The 27267-nt window shown below is 48.8% G+C and overlaps 2 protein-coding genes across 2 annotated transcripts in view; both read right to left on the bottom strand.

The window, feature by feature from the left end:
- LOC123754369 (protein Asterix-like) overlaps positions 1-22113 on the bottom strand; it is a 33479-nt gene extending 11366 nt beyond the window's left edge. Inside the window, exon 1 of the mRNA XM_069308533.1 lies at positions 22110-22113. Within this exon, the coding sequence (XP_069164634.1) occupies positions 22110-22113 (4 nt within the window). The remainder of the gene's footprint in view (positions 1-22109) is intronic.
- The window catches only part of LOC123766609 (CTD small phosphatase-like protein 2-A), a 54712-nt gene continuing 46441 nt past the window's right edge, over positions 18997-27267 (bottom strand). The window contains exon 11 of the mRNA XM_069308532.1: positions 18997-26799. Coding sequence (XP_069164633.1) covers positions 26641-26799 — 159 coding nt within the window. The 3' untranslated portion in view covers positions 18997-26640. The remainder of the gene's footprint in view (positions 26800-27267) is intronic.

The raw sequence follows: 27267 nt of genomic DNA, 5'->3' as shown, positions 1-27267 counted from the left end.
CCCCTTGTACTTGTCTGGGCAGCCAACCCTATGCCCTACCAAGAACCCACCCGAAGCCGGACAGACACCCACCTGGAGCCCGAACAGTCACCCACCCGGAGCCCGACCAGTCAAACACCCGGAGCCCGCCAGTTTAGTAAACCGGAGCCCGCCAGTTGAGTGAACCGGAGCCCGCCAGTTGAGTGAACCGGAGCCCGCCAGTTGAGTGAACTGGAACCCGTCAGTTGAGTACCAGGAGCCTGCCCCGAGCCCTACCGAGAACCCACCCTGAGCCCGACCAAGAACCTACCCCGAGCCCTACAGAGGTTCCCCAAGCCCGAGAGCCTATCCCGATCCCGAAAGAGCCCACCCCGAGCCTGACCGGGAGCCAACCCCAAACCCTACCAAGAACCCACCCCCAAGCCCTACCAAGAACCCACCCCCAAGCCCTACCAAGAACCCACCCCAAGCCCTACCAAGAACCTACCCCAAGCCCTACCAAGAACCTACCCGAAGCTGGACAGACACCCACCTGGAGCCCGAACAGTCACCCACCCGGAGCCCGACCAGTCAAACACCCGGAGCCCGCCAGTTTAGTTAACCGGAGCCCGCCAGTTGAGTGAACCGGAGCCCGCCAGTTGAGTGAACTGGAACCCGTCAGTTGAGTACCTGGAGCCCGCCTCGAGCCCTACCGAGAACCCACCCTGAGCCCGACCAAGAACCTACCCCGAGCCCTACAGAGCTTCCCCAAGCCCGAGAGCCTATCCCGATTCCGAAAGAGCCCACCCCGACCCCTACCGAGAACCCACCCCCCAAGCCCTACCGAGAACCCACCCCCCCCAAGCCCTACCGAGAACCCACCCCCCCAAGCCCTACCGAGAACCCACCCTCCCAAGCCCTACCGAGAACCCCCCCCCCCCCCAAGCCCTACCGAGAACCCCCCCCCCAAGCCCTACCGAGAAACCCCCCCCCCAAGCCCTACCGAGAACCCACCCCCCCAAGCCCTACCGAGAACCCACCCCCCCAAGCCCTACCGAGAACCCACCCCCCCAAGCCCTACCGAGAACCCACCCCCCCAAGCCCTACCGAGAACCCACTCCCCCAAGCCCTACCGAGAACCCACTCCCCCAAGCCCTAACGAGAACCCCCCCCCCCCAAGCCCTACCGAGAACCCACCCCCCAAGCCCTACCGACAACCCAGCCCAAAGCCCTACCGAGAACCCAGCCCAAAGCCCTACCGAGAACCCAGCCCCAATACCTACCAAGAACCCACCCCAAGCCCTACCAAGGACCCACCCGAAGCCGGACAGACACCCACCTGGAGCCCGAACAGTCACCCACCCGGAGCCCGACCAGTCAAACACCCGGAGCCCGCCAGTTTAGTAAACCGGAGCCCGCCAGTTGAGTGAACCGGAGCCCGCCAGTTGAGTGAACTGGAACCCGTCAGTTGAGTACCTGGAGCCCACCCCGAGCCCTACCAAGAACCCACCCTGAGCCCGACCAAGAACCTACCCCGAGCCCTACAGAGGTTCCCCAAGCCCGAGAGCCTATCCCGATCCCGAAAGAGCCCACCCCGAGCCTGACCGGGAGCCAACCCCAAACCCTACCAAGAACCCACCCCCAAGCCCTACCAAGAACCCACCCCCAAGCCCTACCAAGAACACTGCCCTAATACCTACCAAGAACCCACCCCAAGCCCTACCAAGAACCCACCCGAAGCTGGACAGACACCCACCTGGAGCCCGAACAGTCACCCACCCGGAGCCCGACCAGTCAAACACCCGGAGCCCGCCAGTTTAGTAAACCGAAGCCCGCCAGTTGAGTGAACCGGAGCCCGCCAGTTGAGTGAACTGGAACCCGTCAGTTGAGTACCTGGAGCCCGCCCCGAGCCCTACCGAGAACCCACCCTGAGCCCGACCAAGAACCTACCCCGAGCCCTACAGAGGTTCCCCAAGCCCGAGAGCCTATCCCGATCCCGAAAGAGCCCACCCTGAGCCCTACTGAGAACCCACCCCCAAGCCCTACCGAGAACCCACCCCCCAAGCCCTACCGAGAACCCACCCCCCAAGCCCTACCGAGAACCCACCCCCCAAGCCCTACCGAGAACCCACCCCCCAAGCCCTACAGAGAACCCACTCCCCAAGCTCTACCAAAACCCACCCCCAAGCCCTACCAAGAACCCACCCCAAGCCCTACCAAGAACCCACCCGAAGCTGGACAGACACCCTCCTGGAGCCCGAACAGTCACCCACCCGGAGCCCGACCAGTCAAACACCCGGAGCCCGCCAGTTTAGTAAACCGGAGCCCGCCAGTTGAGTGAACCGGAGCCCGCCAGTTGAGTGAACTGGAACCCGTCAGTTGAGTACCTGGAGCCCGCCTCGAGCCCTACCGAGAACCCACCCTGAGCCCGACCAAGAACCTACCCCGAGCCCTACAGAGGTTCCCCAAGCCCGAGACCCTATCCCGATTCCGAAAGAGCCCACCCCGACCCCTACCGAGAACCCACCCCCCCAAGCCCTACCGAGAACCCACCCCCCAAGCCCTACCGAGAACCCACCCCCCCAAGCCCTACCGAGAACCCACCCCCCCAAGCCCTACCGAGAACCCACCCCCCCAAGCCCTACCGAGAACCCACCCCCCCCCAAGCCCTACCGAGAACCCACCCCCCCAAGCCCTACCGAGAACCCACCCCCCCAAGCCCTACCGAGAACCCACCCCCCCCAAGCCCTACCGAGAACCCACCCCCCAAGCCCTACCGAGAACCCACTCCCCCAAGCCCTACCGAGAACCCACTCCCCCAAGCCCTAACGAGAACCCCCCCCCAAGCCCTACCGAGAACCCACCTCCCCAAGCCCTACCGAGAACCCACCCCCCCAAGCCCTACCGAGAACCCACCCCCCCAAACCCTACCGAGAACCCACCCCCCAAGCCCTACCGAGAACCCACCCCCCAAGCCCTACCGAGAACCCAGCCCAAAGCCCTACCGAGAACCCAGCCCAAAGCCCTACCGAGAACCCAGCCCCAATACCTACCAAGAACCCACCCCAAGCCCTACCAAGGACCCACCTGAAGCCGGACAGACACCCACCTGGAGCCCGAACAGTCACCCACCCGGAGCCTGACCAGTCAAACACCCACCTGGAGCCCGAACAGTCACCCACCCGGAGCCTGACCAGTCAAACACCCGGAGCCCGCCAGTTTAGTAAACCGGAGCCCGCCAGTTGAGTGAACCGGAGCCCGCCAGTTGAGTGAACTGGAACCCGTCAGTTGAGTACCTGGAGCCCGCCCCGAGCCCTACCGAGAACCCACCCTGAGCCCGACCAAGAACCTACCCCGAGCCCTACAGAGGTTCCCCAAGCCCGAGAGCCTATCCCGATCCCGAAAGAGCCCACCCCGAGCCTGACCGGGAGCCAACCCCAAACCCTACCAAGAACCCACCCCCAAGCCCTACCAAGAACCCACCCCCAAGCCCTACCAAGAACCCTGCCCTAATACCTACCAAGAACCCACCCCAAGCCCTACCAAGAACCCACCCGAAGCTGGACAGACACCCACCTGGAGCCCGAACAGTCACCCACCCGGAGCCCGACCAGTCAAACACCCGGAGCCCGCCAGTTTAGTAAACCGGAGCCCGCCAGTTGAGTGAACCGGAGCCCGCCAGTTGAGTGAACTGGAACCCGTCAGTTGAGTACCTGGAGCCCGCCCCGAGCCCTACCGAGAACCCACCCTGAGCCCGACCAAGAACCTACCCCGAGCCCAACAGAGGTTCCCCAAGCCCGAGAGCCTATCCCGATCCCGAAAGAGCCCACCCCGAGCCCTACCGAGAACCCACCCCCAAGCCCTACCGAGAACCCAAGCCCTACCGAGAACCCAGCCCCAAGCCCTACCGAGAACCCAAGCCCTACCGAGAACCCAGCCCCAAGCCCTACCGAGAACTCAGCCCCAAGCCCTACCGAGAACTCAGCCCCAAGCCCTACCGAGAACCCACCCCCAAGCCCTACCGAGAACCCACCCCCAAGCCCTACCGAGAACCCACCCGAAGCCGGACAGACACCCACCTGGAGCCCGAACAGTCACCCACCCGGAGCCCGACCAGTCAAACACCCGGAGCCCGCCAGTTTAGTAAACCGGAGCCCGCCAGTTGAGTGAACCGGAGCCCGCCAGTTGAGTGAACTGGAACCCGTCAGTTGAGTACCTGGAGCCTGCCCCGAGCCCTACCGAGAACCCACCCTGAGCCCGACCAAGAACATACCCCGAGCCCTTCAGAGGTTCCCCAAGCCCGAGAGCCTATCCCGATCCCGAAAGAGCCCACCCCGAGCCTGACCGGGATCCAACCCCAAACCCTACCAAGAACCCACCCCCAAGCCCTACCAAGAACCCACCCCCAAGCCCTACCAAGAACCCACCCCCAAGCCCTACCAAGAACCCACCCCCAAGCCTTACCAAGAACCCACCCCAAGCCCTACCAAGAACCCACCCCAAGCCCTACCAATAACCCACCCGAAGCTGGACAGACACCCACCTGGAGCCCGAACAGTCACCCACCCGGAGCCCGACCAGTCAAACACCCGGAGCCCGCCAGTTTAGTTAACCGGAGCCCGCCAGTTGAGTGAACCGGAGCCCGCCAGTTAAGTGAACTGGAACCCGTCAGTTGAGTACCTGGAGCCCGCCCCGAGCCCTACCGAGAACCCACCCTGAGCCCGACCAAGAACCTACCCCGAGCCCTACAGAGGTTCCCCAAGCCCGAGAGCCTATCCCGATCCCGAAAGAGCCCACCCCGAGCCCTACTGAGAACCCACCCCCCAAGCCCTAACGAGAGCCTACCCCCCAAGCCCTACCGAGAACCCACCCCCCAAGCCCTACTGAGAACCCACCCCCCAAGCCCTACCGAGAACCCACCCCCCAAGCCCTACCGAGAACTCACCCCCCAAGCCCTACCGAGAACCCACCCCCCAAGCCCTACCAAAACCCACCCCCCAAGCCCTACCAAAACCCACCCCCAAGCCCTACCAAGAACCCAGCCCTAATACCTACCAAGAACCCACCCCAAGCCCTACCAAGAACCCACCCGAAGCTGGACAGACACCCACCTGGAGCCCGAACAGTCACCCACCCGGAGCCCGACCAGTCAAACACCCGGAGCCCGCCAGTTTAGTAAACCGGAGCCCGCCAGTTGAGTGAACCGGAGCCCGCCAGTTGAGTGAACTGGAACCCGTCAGTTGAGTACCTGGAGCCCGCCCCGAGCCCTACCGAGAACCCACCCTGAGCCCGACCAAGAACCTACCCCAAGCCCGAGAACCTATCCCGATCGAGCCCACCCCGACCCCTACCGAGAACCCACCCCCCAAGCCCTACCGAGAACCCACCCCCCCAAGCCCTACTGAGAACCCACCCCTCCAAGCCCTACCGAGAACCCACCCCCCCAAGCCCTACCGAGAACCCACCCCTCCAAGCCCTACCGAGAACCCCCCCCCCCCCAAGCCCTACCGAGAACCCACCCCCCCCCAAGCCCTACCGAGAACCCACCCCCCCAAGCCCTACCGAGAACCCACCCCCCCAAGCCCTACCGAGAACCCACCCCCCCCAAGCCCTACCGAGAACCCAACCCCCCCAAGCCCTACCGAGAACCTAACTCCCCCAAGCCCTACCGAGAACCCACCCCCCAAGCCCTACCGAGAACCCACCCCCCAAGCCCTACCGAGAACCCACCCCCCAAGCCCTACCGAGAACCCAGCCCAAAGCCCTACCGAGAACCCAGCCCAAAGCCCTACCGAGAACCCAGCCCCAATACCTACCAAGAACCCACCCCAAGCCCTACCAAGAACCCACCCGAAACCGGACAGACACCCACCTGGAGCCCGAACAGTCACCCACCCGGAGCCCGACCAGTCAAACACCCGGAGCCCGCCAGTTTAGTAAACCGGAGCCCGCCAGTTGAGTGAACCGGAGCCCGCCAGTTGAGTGAACTGGAACCCGTCAGTTGAGTACCTGGAGCCTGCCCCGAGCCCTACCGAGAACCCACCCTGAGCCCGACCAAGAACCTACCCCGAGCCCTACAGAGGTTCCCCAAGCCCGAGAGCCTATCCCGATCCCGAAAGAGCCCACCCCGAGCCTGACCGGCAGCCAACCCCAAACCCTACCAAGAACCCACCCCCAAGCCCTACCAAGAACCCACCCCCAAGCCCTACCAAGAACCCTGCCCTAATACCTACCAAGAACCCACCCCAAGCCCTACCAAGAACCCACCCGAAGCTGGACAGACACCCACCTGGAGCCCGAACAGTCACCCACCCGGAGCCCGACCAGTCAAACACCCGGAGCCCGCCAGTTTAGTAAACCGGAGCCCGCCAGTTGAGTGAACCGGAGCCCGCCAGTTGAGTGAACTGGAACCCGTCAGTTGAGTACCTGGAGCCCGCCCCGAGCCCTACCGAGAACCCACCCTGAGCCCGACCAAGAACCTACCCCGAGCCCAACAGAGGTTCCCCAAGCCCGAGAGCCTATCCCGATCCCGAAAGAGCCCACCCCGAGCCCTACCGAGAACCCACCCCCCAAGCCCTACCGAGAACCCACCCCCCAAGCCCTACCGAGAACCCACCCCCCAAGCCCTACCGAGAACCCAGCCCCAAGCCCTACCGAGAACCCAGCCCCAAGCCCTACCTAGAACCCAGCCCCAAGCCCTACCGAGAACTCAGCCCCAAGCCCTACCGAGAACTCAGCCCCAAGCCCTACCGAGAACCCACCCCCAAGCCCTACCGAGAACCCACCCCCAAGCCCTACCGAGAACCCACCCGAAGCCGGACAGACACCCACCTGGAGCCCGAACAGTCACCCACCCGGAGCCCGACCAGTCAAACACCCGGAGCCCGCCAGTTTAGTAAACCGGAGCCCGCCAGTTGAGTGAACCGGAGCCCGCCAGTTGAGTGAACTGGAACCCGTCAGTTGAGTACCTGGAGCCCGCCCCGAGCCCTACCGAGAACCCACCCTGAACCCGACCAAGAACCTACCCCGAGCCCTACAGAGGTTCCTTAAGCCCGAGAGCCTATCCCGATCCCGAAAGAGCCCACCCTGACCCCTACCGAGAACCCACCTCCCAAGCCCTACCGAGAACCCACCCCCCCAAGCCCTACCGAGAACCCACCCCCCCAAGCCCTACCGAGAACATTCCCCCCAAGCCCTACCGAGAACCCACCCCCCCAAGCCCTACCGAGAACCCACCCCCCCAAGCCCTACCGAGAACCCACCCCCCCAAGCCCTACCGAGAACCCACACCCCCAAGCCCTGCCGAGAACCCACCCCCCCAAGCCCTGCCGAGAACCGACCCCCCCAAGCCCTACCGAGAACCCACCCCCCAAGCCCTACCGAGAACCCACCCCCTCAAGCCCCACCGAGAACCCACCCCCCAAGCCCTACCGAGTACCCAGCCCCAAGCCCTTACCGAGAACCCAACCCCAAGCCCTACCGAGAACCCAGCCCAAAGCCCTACCGAGAACCCAGCCCAAAGCCCTACCGAGAACCCAGCCCAAAGCCCTACCGAGAACCCAGCCCCAATACCTACCAAAAACCCACCCCAAGCCCTACCAAGAACCCACCCGAAGCCGGACAGACACCCACCTGGAGCCCGAACAGTCACCCACCCGGAGCCCGACCAGTCAAACACCCGGAGCCCGCCAGTTTAGTAAACCGGAGCCCGCCAGTTGAGTGAACCGGAGCCCGCCAGTTGAGTGAACTGGAACCCGTCAGTTGAGTACCTGGAGCCTGCCCCGAGCCCTACCGAGAACCCACCCTGAGCCCGACGAAGAACCTACCCCGAGCCCTACAGAGGTTCCCCAAGCCCGAGAGCCTATCCCGATCCCAAAAGAGCCCACCCCGAGCCGGACCGGGAGCCAACCCCAAACCCTACCAAGAACCCACCCCTAAGCCCTACCAAGAACCCACCCCCAAGCCCTACTAAGAACCCACCCCCAAGCCCTACCAAGAACCCACCCCTAAGCCCTACCAAGAACCCACCCCAAGCCCTACCAAGAACCCACCCGAAGCTGGACAGACACCCACCTGGAGCCCGAACAGTCACCCACCCGGAGCCCGACCAGTCAAACACCCGGAGCCCGCCAGTTTAGTAAACCGGAGCCCGCCAGTTGAGTGAACCGGAGCCCGCCAGTTGAGTGAACTGGAACCCGTCAGTTGAGTACCTGGAGCCCGCCCCGAGCCCTACCGAGAACCCACCCTGAGCCCGACCAAGAACCTACCCCAAGCCCTACAGAGGTTCCCCAAGCCCGAGAGCCTATCCCGATCCCGAAAGAGCCCACCCCGACCCCTACCGAGAACCCACCCCCCAACCCCTACCGAGAACCCACCCCCCCAAGCCCTACCGAGAACACACCCCCCCAAGCCCTACCGAGAACATTCCCCCCCAAGCCCTACCGAGAACCCACCCCCCCAAGCCCTACCGAGAACCCACCCCCCTCCAAGCCTTACCGAGAACCCACCCCCCCAAGCCCTACCGAGAACCCCCCCCCCCAAGCCCTACCGAGAACCCCCCCCCCAAGCCCTACCGAGAACCCACACCCCCAAGCCCTACCGAGAACCCACCCCCCCAAGCCCTACCGAGAACCCACCCCCCCCCAAGCCCTACCGAGAACCCACCCCCCCAAGCCCTACCGAGAACCCACCCCCCCAAGCCCCACCGAGAACCCACCCCCCAAGCCCCACCGAGTACCCAGCCCCAAGCCCTTACCGAGAACCCAACCCCAAGCCCTACCGAGAACCCAGCCCAAAGCCCTACCGAGAACCCACCCCCCAAGCCCTACCGAGAACCCAGCCCAAAGCCCTACCGAGAACCCAGCCCAAATCCCTACCGAGAACCCAGCCCAAAGCCCTACCGAGAACCCAGCCCCAATACCTACCAAGAACCCACCCCAAGCCCTACCAAGGACCCACCCGAAGCCGGACAGACACCCACCTGGAGCCCGAACAGTCACCCACCCGGAGCCCGACCAGTCAAACACCCGGAGCCCGCCAGTTTAGTAAACCGGAGCCCGCCAGTTGAGTGAACCGGAGCCCGCCAGTTGAGTGAACTGGAACCCGTCAGTTGAGTACCTGGAGCCCGCCCCGAGCCCTACCGAGAACCCACCCTGAGCCCGACCAAGAACCTACCCCGAGCCCAACAGAGGTTCCCCAAGCCCGAGAGCCTATCCCGATCCCGAAAGAGCCCACCCCGAGCCCTACCGAGAACCCACCCCCCAAGCCCTACCGAGAACCCACCCCCCAAGCCCTACCGAGAACCCACCCCCCAAGCCCTACCGAGAACCCAGCCCCAAGCCCTACCGAGAACCCAGCCCCAAGCCCTACCGAGAACCCAGCCCCAAGCCCTACCGAGAACTCAGCCCCAAGCCCTGCCGAGAACTCAGCCCCAAGCCCTACCGAGAACTCAGCCCCAAGCCCTACCGAGAACCCACCCCCAAGCCCTACCGAGAACCCACCCCAAGCCCTACCGAGAACCCACCCCCAAGCCCTACCGAGAACCCACCCCAAGCCCTACCGAGAACCCACCCCCAAGCCCTACCGAGAACCCACCCGAAGCCGGACAGACACCCACCTGGAGCCCGAACAGTCACCCACCCGGAGCCCGACCAGTCAAACACCCGGAGCCCGCCAGTTTAGTAAACCGGAGCCCGCCAGTTGAGTGAACCGGAGCCCGCCAGTTGTGTGAACTGGAACCCGTCAGTTGAGTACCTGGAGCCCGCCCCGAGCCCGACCGAGAACCCACCCAGAGCCCTACCGAGAACACACCCTGATCCCTACAGAGAACCCACCCCTAGTTCTACCATGAAAACACCCTGAGCCCTACAGAGAACCCACCCTGGGCCCGACCAGGAACCTACCCCGAGCCCTACAGAGGTACCCCAAGCCCGTGCCCATCCCGAACCCGAAAGAGCCCACCCTGAGCCTGACCAGGAGCCAACCCTAAGTCCTACCAAGAACCCACCCCGAAGCCCTACCAAGAACATACCCGAAGCCGGACAGACACCCACCTGGAGCCCGAACAGTCACCCACCCGGAGCCCGACCAGTCAAACACCCGGAGCCCGCCAGTTTAATAAACCGGAGCCCGCCAGTTGAGTGAACCGGAGCCCGCCAGTTGAGTGAACTGGAACCCGTCAGTTGAGTACCTGGAGCCTGCCCCGAGCCCTACCGAGAACCCACCCCGAGCCCTACAGAGAACCCAACCCCCCCCAGCCCTACCGAGAACCCCCCCCCCCCCCCCCCCCCCCCGAGCCCTACCAAGAACCCACACCCCCCGAGCCCTACCAAGAACCCACACCCCCCCGAGCCCTACCAAGAACCCACACCCCCCCGAGCCCTACCAAGAACCCACACCCCCCCCCCCCCCCCCGAGCCCTACCAAGAACCCACACCACCCCCCGAGCCCTACCAAGAACCCACACCCCCCGAGCCCTACCAAGAACCCACACCCCCCGAGCCCTACCAAGAACCCACACCCCCCGAGCCCTACCAAGAACCCACACCCCCCCGAGCCCTACCAAACCCCCCCCCCCCCCCCCCCGAGCCCTACCAAGAACCCACACCCCCCGAGCCCTACCAAGAACCCACACCCCCCCGAGCCCTACCAAGAACCCACACCCCCCCGAGCCCTACCAAGAACCCACACGTACCCCCCCCCGAGCCCTACCAAGAACCCACACCCCCCCGAGCCCTACCAAGAACCCACACCCCCCCGAGCCCTACCAAGAACCCACACTCCCCCGAGCCCTACCAAGAACCCACACCCCCCCCCCCGAGCCCTACCAAGAACCCACACCCCCCCAAGCCCTACCAAGAACCCACACCCCCCAAGCCCTACCAAGAACCCACACCCCCCCAAGCCCTACCAAGTACCCACACCCCCCCCCAAACCCTACCAAGTACCCACACCCCCCCAAGCCCTACCAAATACCCACACCCCCCCAAGCCCTACCAAGAACCCACACCCCCCCAAGCCCTACCAAGAACCCACACCCCCCCAAGCCCTACCAAGAACCCACACCCCCCCAAGCCCTACCAAGAACCCACACCCCCCCAAGCCCTACCAAGAACCCACACCCCCCCCCCAAGCCCTACCATGAACCCACACCCCCCCCCCAAGTCCTACCAAGAACCCACACCCCCCCAAGCCCTACCAAGAACCCACACCCTCTCAAGCCCTACCAAGTACCCACACCCCTCCAAGCCCTACCAAGTACCCACACCCCCCCCAAGCCCTACCAAGAACCCACACCCCCCAAGCCCTACCAAGAACCCACCCGAAGCCGGACAGACACCCACCTGGAGCCCGAACAGTCACCCACCCAGAGCCCGCCAGTTGAGTACCTAAAGCCTGCCCGGAGCTCCGACCGACAACCCACCCCGGAGCCCCGACCGACAACCCACCTCGGAGCCCCGACCGACAACCCACCCCGGAGCCCCGACCGACAACCCACCCCGGAGCCCCGACCGACAACCCACCCCGGAGCCCCGACCGACAACCCACCCCGGAGCCCCGACCGACAACCCACCCCGGAGCCCCGACCGACAACCCACCCCGGAGCCCCGACCGACAACCCACCCCGGAGCCCCGACCGACAACCCACTTGGGGCCCCGACAGAGAACCCACTTGGGGCCCCGACAGAGAACCCACTTGGGGCCCCGACAGAGAACCCACTTGGGGCCCCGACAGAGAACCCACTTGGGGCCCCGACAGAGAACCCACTTGGGGCCCCGACAGAGAACCCACTTGGGGCCCCGACAGAGAACCCACTTGGGGCCCGACAGAGAACCCACTTTGGGGCCCGACAGAGAACCCACTTTGGGGCCCGACAGAGAACCCACTTGGGGCCCGACAGAGAACCCACTTGGGGCCCGACAGAGAACCCACTTGGGGCCCGACAGAGAACCCACTTGGGGCCCGACAGAGAACCCACTTGGGGCCCGACAGAGAACCCACTTGGAGCCCGACAGAGAACCCACTTGGAGGCCGACAGAGAACCCACCCCGCGCCCAACCTTTCATGGAGAAAATTGAACACCAGGCGACAAAAATAATTGCAGAATGAGGTCTAGTTTCATACCATGAACGGTTGAGGGTCACAGGGCTAACAACACTGCAAACTAGGCATGCCAGGATGGATCTCAACGAAACTATTAAAATATCGACTTGAATCGACTTGAGAATGGTCCAGGACGGACCGAAACTCGTCGTCCCTTCAACTTCTAGTGTGTGGTCTGGTCAACATACTTCAGCCACGTTATTGTGACTCATCGCCTGCCTATTAAAATATTGAACAGTTTCGAAGATATGGATCCAGAGAACAACTTCAAAAGGTCAGATGGAACACAAACAAGGAACAACGGTTTCAAGTCCAACAAGCCGCAGTGTAGGACTGAAAACATAAGCTATATTTTCACCCACAGGGTTATAAACCCATGGAACCGCCTATCTGCTAAAGCAGTAAATAACATAACACTTGAATTGTAAAATCCAATTTGAAAAAAATCGGAACAAATGGGGGACCTGATCTGCTACCAGAAATTTTAGCCAAATATCCCCAGTCTGCTAACTGTAGGTAGTAACCGAGTGATTGTAACCTATCCACCGCTGCCCACTGGATGGGGGGCGGTGTGCAGGACAAACATAAATTGTGACACTAGCTCTCCACATATGTCAGGTGTTTAATTTAGAACCTGTACTTGATGTCGATCTCGAACCCATTGTTGATGTGACGACTTATATTGAATTTTGTAACTAGCTCATCTAGATTGTAACTTGCTTAGCTAAATGAATTGTGGGGTTCAGTCCCTGAGCCCATTATGTGCCTCTGTAACCCTTTCCACTACCGCCCAGCAGAGGTACAACAGGTACTCAGAGAGAACTATCAACATCAGAGGCATTGTTCGAAGCAAACTCCATTATATTATATAATTCTATATACTGTGTATATATAAGATATAAATATGTCAAAAAGAATTATCACTCTTACCTGGAGCAATGTTGCTGGTGTCGAAAATCAGCGGTACATGTTGTCGCTTTGGCGGCAGCGACGTTACTGAGCGCCTGAACCTTCAACGACCAACCGCCGTTTGAACGCCATTTTGAAATTCCAGGCGTACTACCCGAAAAGTGCGTAAACTAGTATTTGCGTGCATTATAGGCCATTCCAAGAAACCTTATTGCTATGAATATCTTGTTATCTAACAAACGAATTATTTATGTTAATATTTTTAGCACATATGTTAAATTAGGCCATTTTTCATTTAGAGGGGGTATATATATATATAGCTATTTACATTTTAAGTTTGAAAAATTACCGTACAAAATTGAATGCAAAGATAAGATACGATTTATTTATACAACCCTGTTTGGAAATTAACTCCTTTTACAATGAAATAAGACGCAAATAAGAACCTCAATTGTGTAGTGAATGTAGCGAGTAGATTATCCCAATAATATACTCGCTCCAAATATAGTGTTAATATTCCTGTCAACCTTTGGAGATGAATGAGGTGAGGCGTTGCCCGGGCAGCACGGTGAGGTGTTGCCCGAGCAATATAAGCGGCAAGAATAGCAAACATTAATCCGGGAGACATCTCCCATCACGCAGGGTGCAGTTGCGCCCCCACAGATCTCCAGTATCATCTTTTGATACTGGTAATGGCTCGAAAGGGCCACCACTTACGGGCTATTCATGCCCGTGCCACCTCTTGGGTGGCTTAATCTTCATCAATCAATCAATCGACTCTTCAGTCACCATCTGGTCACCACTTGGTCCGGGAGACATCTCCCGTCACGCAGGGTGCAATCGCGCCTCCACTGATCTCCAGTATCAGCTCTTGATACTGGTAATGGCTCAAAAGGGCCACCACCTACGGGCTATTCATGCCCGTGCCACCTTTTGGGTGGCTAAATCTTTATCAATCATCAATCAATCAAACATTAACCACCACCACCACGGGCTATTCATGCCCGTGCCACCTTTTGGGTGGCTTAATCTTCATCAATCAATCAATCAAACATTAACTAGTCTACTTTCAAGTGTGGTCTAGAGCAGACACTTGCGAGATACTGTACCAACGCTCAGTGCGCTCAACTCACACCAACGTATCACCTGTGTACTTCTGTGTATTCGACCAAATATATATATAGTATCTTAGTGTCTGTGTTTATTTGTCACCATACTTTACGTAACAATAGAACCGTTACATGAATTTATGCATTTTGTTTTGATTAAAAGCTTAGGTAGTACAATGTACTACTTCTACTACTAATACCATATTATATATGAGGGGCTACTAAATAAAATTAAAGCACAAGCATGTTCACCTAATATCATTAGCTGACAGGTGAAATAATATGAAAGTCGGAAACTATTTGATTCTCTCTTAGAATTTCTACTAATCCTTTCTTTCGTCGAGACCAATATATGTCAGTGACCCCTCAGATAAATTTCATTTGCAGAAATCAAATTATTCAGACCGTTTCAAAGAAAACGAGTTAGATATACTTTTATATTTTACCTGAATTTACCCGAGTCTGCAGTTTAATGCTGATAAATGTAAAGTTCTGAGGCTAGGTAATGATGACAGAGTTACAAGATACGAGCTTGATGGTGTTGAGATTGCGAAAGGGATCTGGGAGATATGATTAGTAAGAATTTAAAACAAAATGATCAATGCCTGAATGTTCGTAATAAGGCAAATAGGACACTGGGATTTATTAATCGAAGCGTTAGTAACAAGACACCTGGTGTTGTTCTTCAGTTATATCTTGCTCTGGTTAGGTCCCATTTAGATTATGCAGTTCAGTTTTGGTCGCCGTATTATAGAATGGATATAAATTCACTTGAACGTGTCCAGCGTAGGATGACTAAGTTAATTCCCCAAATTAGAAATCTTTCATATGAAGAAAGATTAACAAAGCTTAAGTTGCATTCACTGGAAAGGCGAAGAGTTAGGGGTGACATGATAGAGGTTTACAAGTGGATGAATGGACATAACAAAGGGGATAACAGCCATTACATGCCCTTTCCACTACCACCCACAAGATGGGTATGGGGTGCATAATAAATGAACTAAACTAACTAACTAAAAAAGTATCAACACAAGACAGAACACGAAACAATGGGTATAAATTGGATAAGTTTAGATTTAGGAAAGACTTGGGTAAATACTGGTTCGGTAACAGGGTTGTTGATTTGTGGAACCAATTACCGCGTAACGTGGTGGAGGTGGGGTCCCTCGATTGTTTCAAGCGCGGGTTGGACATGTATATGAGTGGGATTGGGTGGTTATAGATAGGAGCTGCCTCGTATGGGCCAATAGGCCTTCTGCAGTTACCTTGTTCTTATGTTCTTATGATTCACTAACACTAGTGGCCTCGACGAAGACAGGAAGCCGCTTCTTGTTAGAAGCCGGCGGCCTGTCAAAGGTCCCCCCATTTATTTTGATGATTTTTTTCACGCTAGATCTTAAAATTCAACAGTGTTTTGACATTTACGGCTTCGGCGGGCAGGTAGTTCCATGGGTTTATAACCCTGTGGGTTAACATAGCATAAATCAGCAATTGCACATGTTGGTGAACAGCGTTGTTTAAAAAATAGCAAGACATGGGTTGACATTTAGAAGGTAAGTTAGGTTACATGGAGTTAATTAGGCAGTACTTGGTTTAACTCTTAAACTGGTTGAGAGAGGTACAGCCTTTGACATGATTCGGGAGGTCATTCCACATTCTGGGTCCCTTGATTTGTAGAGCACTTCTAGTTTGGTTACACACAGCCAAATTGAGTAACAGGAAGAGGTCTTGGACACAAATTTGTTCCATGCTAAATGTAGAGGAATCAGCTGAGTATGCCTCAGCTTATAAGGTAAATAAAATAAGCATTTCTCAAATAAGTAGCTGCCTCGCCTTACTGCTACATAGCCTTCCCGGCATGGTGCCTTCTTTTGATAATTACTTGTTCCACACCCAAATTGTATAACAGGAAGAGGTCTTGGACCCCTACTTCCCTCTCTCTTTGTTAATAATCTATATAGTCATAATTATAGCTTTAAGTATTCAATGAATAAAGTTTGTGACATTTTTACCCTTTTCCTTACCTAACATCATTTGTGCAGCATATTTTTATTTTATGTCTCACCCAGATTTAATTTCAAAATAAAACCAAACTAAATAAATTAGAAATGGGTATGTATAGCTAAGGTACACCCTTACTACTAGGTGAACAGGGGCATTTGGTGATAGTAAATGATCCCATCAGGCAGGGCTCATCACCTTCTCTCATATTTCATATTCACCAGTGTTTATTTACTTAATAACTACTGGTATAATATCTTGCTATTATAAAACTAATTCTACTATCATCAAACACATATTTACTTCAAGTTTCAAGCAGAGAATGCATATATAACTAACACGAAGGACTCCTCTCCACTAGATTCACCAGTTATAATATTTTGGTCATGTTCCAATATCATAAATCGATCCCAGTGTTATGTAGTAGAGAAAAAATGACATATCCAGTTTTCGTAAAGCTACGAGTGGTCGAAACCACACTTAAATCCCGGAATGAACTTACGAAGGTTTTTCCACTTAGGGTAGTTAATTGAATACAGACGTAGCCGCCACGAAGGCGCTAAGACGGAAAACGCTCTTAGCTAAGAGGAAAACCCTTCGAAAGTACCTTCCTGAATCAGGCCCCCTGGTTGCTTGGCACTCATACATAAACACACGTATCGGACGAGTCAATTTCCCAGCAGCTGTTGTTCAGTACACAACCCATTAAACTACAAAGCTTCTCTGAAAACTTTCTTGATGTGTTTTGCTAGCTATTCTTCACATAAGTCACCATGGTGCCTGCGAAAGTTAGTGATAAAGAGCCAAATGAAAAGAAAATTAGTTAGAATCCCAATAGGGATGAAAAAAGAACTCATAGCAAAATGTGAAAGTGATGCCCACTTATCTGTTAAAAAACAACTATCACTGAACAATTTTGTTGAGAAAAGCATCCAGCAAGTCTCAAGAGGGAAATAGAAAAAGAAGAGAGAGAGAGAACCCCAGAAGCACAATTACCCAAAGTTACTATGGTAGGGTACTCCCCCTGCCAAACAATAACATCTCACCACCTTCTACAACTCTCCAAAGTGCAGGTAAAGTGATAATTTATTTTCATTTATTTATTGTATTCATGTGTGTATTTTGAGGTCTGGAATGAATTAATCCAGTTTAAATTATTCCTTACTGGAAAAAAATATTCGGTACTCGAACAGCTACTGGAACCAATTAAGTTTGAGCAGTGAGGTTTCACTGTGTGTGTGTGTGTGTGTGTACTCGCGTATTTGTGCTTGCGGGGATTGAGCTTTGGCTCTTTGGTCCCGCCTCTCAACCATCAATCAAATGGTGTACAGATTCCTGAACCTACTGGGCTCTGTCATATCTACATTTAAAACAGTGTATGGAGTCAGCCTCCACCACATCACTGCCTAATGCATTCCACCTGTCAACTACTCTGACATTGAAAAAGTTCTTTTTAATGTCCTGTGGCTCATTTGGGTACTCAGTTTCCACCTGTGCCCCCTTGTTCGCATACCACCAGTGTTGAATAGTTTATCCTTGTCTACCCTGCCAATTCCCCTGAGGATTTTGTAGGTAGTGATTATGTCCCCCTTACTCTTCTGTCTTCCAGTGTCGTAAGGTGCATTTCCTTCAGCCTTTCCTCGTGACTCATGCCTCTTAGTTCTGGGACTAGTCTAGTGGCATACCTCTGAACTTTTTCCAGCTTTGTCTTGTGCTTGACAAGGTACAGACTCCATGCTGGGGCTGCATACTCCAGGATTGGCCTTACATTTGTGGTATACAAGATTCTGAATGATTCCTTACACAGATTCCTGAAGGCTGTTCTGATGTTAGCCAGCCTCGCATATGCCGCATATGTATTTCTTTTTATGTGGACTTCAGGAGACAGGTTTGGTGTGATATCAACTCCTAGATCTATCTCTCTGTCCGTTTCATGAAGTACTTCATCTCCTATTCTGTATGTAATGTAATTACCTAAGCTCCTCTCTTAGGTAAGTAATTTCCTACTCACTTAGGTGAGTAATTTCTGTATGGTGTGTAATTACCTAAGTGTAGTTTCAGGATAAGAGCTGTGCACATGGTGTCCCACATTCTTAACGCTTTGAAACTACTGAGGGTTTTGGCTTCCACCACCTTCTCACATAATTTGTTCCAACCATCCATCACTCTGCAAAAGTAAAATTTCTAATATTTTTGGGGCACCTTTGTTTCCTTAGCTTGAATCTGTGACCTCTTGTACTTGAAGCTGCTGCTTTCAGGAATTCCTCTTTGTCAATTTGGTCAATTCCTGTTTTTATTTTGTAAGTGGTGGTCATATCACCTCTTTTTCTCCTATCTAGCTTTGGCATATTTAATGCTTCTAGCCTCTTCATAACTCTCTTGTTTTGCAGTTCCAGAAGCCATCTTGTAGCATGCCTTTGCACCTTTTCCAGTTTATTGATGTGCCTCTTGGGACATAGGCACCATACAACTGCTGTATATTCCAATTTTGGTCTCACAAAAGTCATGAACAGTTTCTTTAAGTAAGTAAAAGCGGTTCTGAAGTTGGAAAGCGACGCATATGCTCTTGTGCAATGTCCATGTGTTCCTCTGGCAAGTCTACAAAAACACCCCTATATCTTCATTAGAATTCTTTAATTCCTTTCCACATTATTTGTAAATTGTGTGGTTTATTTCCTTCAATTCCACATTCTATAACATGGCATTTGTTTACCCAGGTTTTGGCTTTTGGTACCCAGTAGGCTTACAAAGATTAGCAAGGGCCTGGCATGGCTTGCATATAGAGGAGCTATCCAAGTAGCTAGCAACAAGGAGCCAAAATGTACCTACCAGAAAAAAGCTTTTTATTACATTCAATGCAAGTTATTTTTTTGCCAATTGGCAGTTTGTTAATTTGATATGGAATTCAAACACAGATAATCATTGATATTTATTGTATCTAGAAAATGTACATGAAGCTTTCTTGAAACACAGGGACATCACAATATGCTTGTGGTAAATTAATTTCAAGATATGACTGTTCGTGTGTAATTACAATACAGTATATTCCATTCTGACTTGGTTAAAATTATTGCAATAACAAATTGTTTGATAAAAGCACTGCTTAGAATGGCTAAAATTTTAAATAAAATTCATTACCTTGAGTTTGTCAGTATATCCACCCTGATACTGCTGAACAGGACGTGTTTTAACAACACTAGTACAGTTTAGTATACTGTATTAATTGTACCAAACATCGATTAAGACCCTTCTAACCCTTCATTACAATACTGTACATGGTACATAGCCGATATCTAAACCAAGATCAGAAAATGAAGTAACGACGATGTATTGGTCCATCCTGGATCATTATAAAGTCGTGTGGAAGAGATGAAAAACATAGGGGGAGAGTGCGATAGACAAAATAAAAGAGAGATTGTCTTGATAATAGTCCAGGAAGGACTGAAATGATGTAATTTCTTCATTTTCTGACGTGTGGTTTGGAGACCACATCCTCAGCCACACTACTGTGACTCACTGTCTGCACTAAACACACATTTCTGCAAACGGACTAAAAGTTAATAGTAGTTTCACTGGGCAGATTGGTAACCACAAATCATGAAAGGGAATATAAAAATGTGTAAAGAATGGTAGCCGAAGGAATGTAAAATATTTCCCCCATAAAAAATATTTATTTATATACCATCTTCTTTGTATTATAAACTCAAAAGTAATTAGTATTTTATTGGCAAATATTGATGGGGCTTTGGTGACCAGTCCAGCCTAGCTCATATGAAGATGTATGTGTAGAGTAACTCATTTCTCCTAACAAGACTGAAAATTAAGATTCAAAATGTATTAAATTTAAGTTACTCTCATTTACATCTATGAAGTGGTAGATTTGATATACTGCAGATAGCAGTTAAGAGTACAGTACAATATTTAGACAAAATGATTAGTAAATTACAAAAATTTACTTGGTTAGTGGAAGCAATAGATTAACAGTCCATATTCAATTAAAAAAAAACAGTAGTAGCAGTATTTGCAAAAAGGTTGAAATGATAAATACTGTACATTTTGCACTGTTTTGGTTGAAATTTAAATTTACTATCAATTTGCTAATTTTTTTCTTGATCATTTTAACTGCTAAGCACAAGATAAAAATCTGCCATTTATTTATGTGACAGTAGAACCAATGCCAGGGAAGAAGGGCCCAAACAAACTTTTTTTTATTTTTAAAGTAATACATAATAAGAGGGTTCAGTTAGAAAACATATGCTAAAAACAAACTGAATAACTATTCTGATTAGAGATACTTAAACTATTCTATGTCATGTGGAAATGATCCTATATTATGGCATAACAAACACAGAATTACACATGCCTCTTTCTTGAAAAAAAACTGAACAAGAATTTATCTCGCAACGTAAACAAAAGTATTGAAAGTCGTAAGTCGCATTCAGATTTTACAAAAACACGTTAAATCTTGCAAAGTCTGAAGCATGCACAAGTGGCATATGCATTTCTGGTTTCTGCCAGCATTTGTACTTTCCATCACACCAGGAGTGATGATATAAAGATGTGCAATACACTTTGTTTATCCATATATAAAAAATATGACAATGTATCTCAATTTTAAAACACACCTACAAAACTGGAAGAAATTACCAATTTAAAATCATAAGATCTGAATCTTTATATAAAATTCACATCTATATAAACAATAACATACTTTGTTAAATTTATACCCTTAAAGAGAAAAAACAAAATGTCTTTACTGGAAGAGTTTGTACTGAGGTCTTCTGCCTCTGCTTGTAAATTATGAACCTTCTGCAACTAACTTCTATAGTGCTTGGCATAAAATTTTCATTTCACTGATGTTTTTTATCAACATTACCAATGGCTAGCTTTGACTTCCCATAAACTGAAAATTTCAACACTTTTCCATATTTTGGAGAGGGACTCCTGGAACTGACAAAGCTACAATAATTTAATAAACAGCAGCAGCATATGCCGTATGTAAAAAGCATGAATAAAATAAAATGAAATATTAACATTAAAATAGAACAGAAATTTATAACCTGCAGGAGGAAAATGGGAATAATACAGGAATGAAAGGTTACCTCACTAATAACCTGAATGCAGATAAAGAGTTTCAATTAAATCTGCTGCAACAAACCATGTACAAAAATGTGCATGCAAGTGTGCCAAAAATAATGTTAGGAAACTGTATTGAAAATCAAAGCAATATTAAAGAAAGCGTCAATCCTTACGGTACACACCATATACAGTATATTTGCACAGCTGTATAATCAACATACTATGATAACCATTATCTTGCTAATAAACACACATGTTCAACAGGAAAAATAAAGAGGATGCTAGAACAGATAAACAATATGCAAGTGACAACTGATTGCGTGTCGAAATATGCTGCATTCTTGCTCTATATTTTTGGGAAAATCCCCTATGCAAAAATTATTAACTATTTTACAAAATATGCTGTGTAACTCTCAATACCTGTACTCCAATGAATTCTTAGGAGTAAAATGCAGGAGTCCCTGGGAGAAAATATATACTGTGTGTATATAAATACTTGATATATAATATAAAAGTAATCAAATCTGTTGCAACTGCAATATTTCTAGTGTAGGAACATAACAATCTTGACATTAAAAAAAATCAGTATAATAAATGTTTTAATTTTTTTCATAATCTACCACATTTTAAATGCAGATAATTATTATAGTGACATTCATGGACACAAATAATTAGTTTTATATTTGTTATTTACAAATAAAATGCACACCAAATTAAAATGACCAGAATTAAATAATCACAAAGTGATACAATTGGCCACTTTTAGTCAATATAAATCCACACAATAATTTCACTGACCAATCGACCAAGCAAATGGCAATAAGAACACCGGTATTATTTACAAAATGTTTTCTTATACGAGGAGAAAAATGGTGAAGGTGGAGTCAACAACTGATGCTTCAGCTACAGTTTTCTAAGCTTGGCGCCTTTTTTTTTTTATAATTACTTACCCATGTTTCACCAAATCTAATTTAACCAAACTAAATAGTGCTTAAACTCATAAATTGAACACAATGTTTCCTGGGTTGACTGGCCTGTTGCCATTGACCAATTGAGCAGATACAAGTTGTGCTCAGTTTTTGTATACTAATACAAATACTGTTTATAGCAAAGATTATGTTTTAGTACAACAGGTTTTTTCTATGCAGCACAGTAGCCAAAAAGTAACACAGCTCAACTAGTACAAATAACATCAGTCACATAAAACCCAACCTTCAGAAAGTTGTAAATAAGGTTTGCATTATGGTACAGTGCCACTTAATCTTGAATAAAATACTGTTAATATTTGCATAAGAAAATTATACATATAAATATCAGTTTGGCAATAAATTTGCAGTTGGCTATAGAGTTGTCATTATACTTAAAATAAATTTGACACGACAAACCTACTGTAAATATAATTATCCTTCCTGCCAACTATATTTTCACCAAAGGTGAAAATCAACATTTGCAAATGTTTTACCAAAGCATTGCCATCTTTAACAAATATTGCTCAATTTTTCAATGCAGCAACATCAACTAGCTTTTGACTTGTCAATTTTACCTTTATATTTTTTATTTTTGACTCCAAATCAGGTTTTCACGGTATTCAATTTAAACAAATTAAATCTCTGTTACACTTAATAATACAATTCAAGTGACAAATCCGAATACAGTGTATGTATTTTTAATGCTTTAAGGTTTAACTATCCTCCAAATTGCTGTGTGAACTATAGGCCTTTTCAATTAAATATAGTGCATTTGTGTGTAATTATATATATATATATATATGTTTGTGTTTTTTATACTTTTTAATTTATTTTTTTATTAAATACTAGACCTAAAGTAAAAATTATGAATTTTTTGCTCAAGAGAGGGTGGCAAATTTTGTGACAGCCAGACTTACCGATATATTGCAATTTCATAATTTATTACAAATTTTAGTTATATATTTATGCAATGTTTGGTAACATTAGGCAAGACAACCAATTGACCCATATAAAAGGAAACATTCACTTCTACTTTTAAATTATGCAAAATGTTTACTATATCACTGTACAATCACTTGAGATACAGTTTAAAATTACAATTTGACATTGGACAAAATGAGTGCCGGTGTTGTATGTATTGTAGGTAATGACGCGTGTACTTGTTGTACCTTGAACATTTCCGATCATGTTGTGTTCAACTCTCCCTGTGTTTCTTCATACTATATACAAGAATACATAAAAGAATCTGCTTCCAAGACAGAACCTCTCTCAGTATAACTCTACTGTACAGTTAAAATTAATTTGTGCTTTATAAATAACATAAGAAATTTTATATGAAGCAAACTCCTTTTAAATAAAATTTACAAATGGTTTAAACTAAAATATGAACTAAAAATGAGACTCTACCTTCTTTGTACACTGTAGAACAATAAGACATACATACAGAGAAAAACCTTAAATAGATTTGTATTCCTCCAACAACTTGAGATATTCATGTTTATCACAGGCTGCTCCTAGTGCACACAACTTGTTGCAACATTGCACTGGGCAAGCTCTTCAAACAACAAATTGCCACTGTGGGTTCCTCTTCCTCACAAGCATACTGAGAAGACAAAAAATTGTGCAAAAACTGAACTATCTATTTAAAATAATAATTCCACATTTTTATCAGCAAATTGTTGTACAACTTAAAAAGTGAATTTAAAACATTAATTAACTTTCACTCAATAACAAATTATGCAAGTTGTGTTGTGAGAATATGAATATTTGTTGATGGGGATTCTGGCCAACTTCCTGCAGCTGTGAGACGTGTCACAAGGTGAATGTCTCTTACTTGGTATTTCATTCATACTCCAATTAACATTAACTTCAAAGGTCTTTCTCTCCATTACAGCTATTCATTTATTTCTCATCTCCACTATTACCTGAAAACTGCCATTTCAAAGAAATAGTGCATAAACAAAAGGACAAATGACCATTTTAAAGCCCCTCATTTCTTTTTGCTAGTAACAATCTATGTTCAACTGAATAACATAGCCTGCTATGTGGATTACATTTGTTGCGCTTAAAAAAAAAAAAAATGCTTAATGAGATCTCACTTGCTTTAGTGTCTACCTCTTAGCTTCTGCTAATGTTGTTTAGAGGAATTGCTCACACTAATCTAGTAGCAAAGTAAAGATCATTAAAGAAAAATATTCTGAAATTTTTGAGGAAAATAGCATAAATTAATCATTCAATAAATTTCATTGTCTATCATTTCCCACCTTATCGGAAATAAAAATAAGATCTACAGTATTTATATATATATATTCTAATACAATTTATTTTTTGTGTAATCAGGAAAAAAAGTCAGCGTTGAATGTAATGAAATGCCTCTTTCTAGTAGAGCCCCGGTGGCTCCCTGAAGCAATCTTGCTGATATTGATTCTTGATTCATATTGTACTTAAAGGTCACAGTCATGGAAGTTTTGTTTGGCCTAATGGGGACCAGAACCAGAACCTGGCCCATCTCACAGAAGTGCAGGGAACAAGTGACAATTTGCCACCCCAATGGGAAAGCATCCAGAAAGTCAGCAAAATTTAAGCAACCCATCCTCCTGTTTAGATAGTACTTATTGTGATGATAGTCAATTGTCACAAATTTGTACGTACAGTACTTGGCTTTTAGATAGTAGTATACTGACTTGTAAGGAATTCTTTTAAAATAAACGAGGATAAAACACATTTAAATATTCCTAGGCCTAGTATAGCGCACACATGTTATACACATACATATTAGGCCTCAGATATCGTGCATTAGGCCTAGGGAGGTTAGGATGGGTTGATTTAGTTTGTCAAAGCAACACAAGTAAAAAATAGCTTTTGGTTTGTCCAACTCAATAGTTTAGATTTCTACGTTCTAATTTCATTGCACGTTGGTATATGTACTATGATCCTCATCGTTACCATAAGTACTACCAAAACAGGAAGATGGGCCGAGTTTAAGAGACAACTGGAGGCTTCACAAAAATGAAGCTTCAAGACTGCCAAATAACTCCGTAAACGATTCACACGGAACAAGGGATATCGCAAATTAATTCGAAAATCATTAGTATCAATTGCCATCACAAAGAACCCGGCCCCTGCCTAGCAGACTCCCCTACTCCCAAGAGCTTGGTTACTAGTCATAATACAAGAACAGGGATATATATAAATACAGAGTATTCTGCTGGTCAAACTGTGACCGGTGGTAAAGTAAAATTATGATTATTATATGGACCTCAGTGAATCTAGAGTTTTGCTTGTGTCCATGGTGACTTGGACTAGATATTTGTCAATGGTCAAATTGGCTTGAAAGTTGTTGATGCTCTGAGAGACTTAGTATGTGTAATAGTCTAAAGTGTATCTAGCTGTGGTCAAGTGCACAGTTGTTATTCTTAGTTTTTTTAACCTGTAGATATTGTAAATACTAATTATAGTTCATGTATGTATATGACCTTTGCTCCTGGCATGTAAACAAATAAAGTTTTCCCCTTACTCTAGACAAACTAGCTGAAGCTAGTTTGAAGTGAAGCTGAAGCTGAAGTGTAGTTCCTACTGTAACTAAATAAGAGAGGAACATAGGTTTATTAGCCCTGCTTGTGTCGTAACTGTGGGGAATTGTCACTTGCTCCCTGAGGTGCACTTGCACTTGCGTCTCTGTGAGGTGGGCCACATTCTGTAGGCCAAAGAGAACTTCCAAAACTGATGAGACCTGATAAACCAAAAGTAACAAAACTGATAAAGTAACAATGTATGGAGCAATCTGGGAAAGATAGCTTCGGGGAGCTACTGGGGGTGGCTCCCACAGAATTGAATTTTAGTATGTTGAATGAAGTCAAATTTAATTTATACCAGTACAATTTAAACAATCAAAATATATTCTTCCTTAATCCACAGATTACTCAGTCAATCTTCAACATGCATTCAATGATTTACACTATAATTCTGATACGTCTTGTGTGGAGAACACCCATTACTGCATCTTATTCTAAGAGCAGCTGTGGGAATATTGTCCAACAGGAGCAATTTAACTTTTCAGAGGGTACTTTGAACTTTTCATGCCTGTTGATCACCATATACTACACTTTTATTTGTAAAACTGTTCATACTTTGATGCTAACTCTTAAGTTTAAAGTTTTTCAAACTATTACATTGCTCTTTTATTTTTCATGCAAAACCTCTTTGTCAACATATGTAATATCACTTTCAAGGTCAATGCAGCCCTTAAAGTTTAATCTTTCAAATGCCAAAATCTAACACTTTAGTCCCACTGGTTCACACATTCACATTATATCAGTTAAATATTGTCCTGTCTCATCACTTAGGCCATTACAAGAGCCTAACAAAAAGTAAGTGTACTAGACAGATTGAGAGATTGTTTTACTGAAAGATTAAGAGAGTACTTGAACCAGAATACTTTTTGGTTTTCTTCCCATTACTATTGCTCCTGTCAATTAAAAAAATGTGCTCCACACCAAGAGTTCTCTGGAGTCTAATCTGGTGGCAAGTATGTCTCCAATTTGTACTTCTCACGGATGAAGGGTCGCACATCGTCCTTATCCACCAACGACTCTAGGAATGGTACAAGCTTTTCCAGCTCCCGATCCTCCTTATCAACAAACCAGCTCTCTATGGGAATGCCATTGTTGATCTGGTGAAACATATTGTCATAAATAAACACGATCCCAAGATGTTAGTTGTGAATTACAGGGTAATGATGAAGAAGATAATAAGACGTGAAAAACAAAACATTATTATTAGCTATCAATAAAGTTACAAGCCTACATATAATTAACTCTATAGGATAAAATCCACATTTGTGCATAGGTGAAATTTATGTGAGGAATTTACACCAAGTCTTTCACACTCTCCTGAGTGCTTTATCAAGGTCTGAATGTGTGATAAAACACTCAGGAGAATGAGAGTCTTGGTGTAAATTCCTTCCATAAATTTCACACATACACAAGTGTGGGTTTTATCCTATGTTGTTATGTCTGAGAAGACATTACCATTACTAGATTAACTCTATAACGGTACAGTGAAGCATTTTGCCTCATCCATGGTTATCCAGTACTGTAATTAATATGATGACTGAAGTGTATCAGCTGAAATGCCCATA

This window comes from Procambarus clarkii, chromosome 62, assembly GCF_040958095.1.
Source record: "Procambarus clarkii isolate CNS0578487 chromosome 62, FALCON_Pclarkii_2.0, whole genome shotgun sequence".
Taxonomy (NCBI): domain Eukaryota; kingdom Metazoa; phylum Arthropoda; class Malacostraca; order Decapoda; family Cambaridae; genus Procambarus; species Procambarus clarkii.
This window is presented reverse-complemented; position numbering and strand designations above follow the sequence as displayed.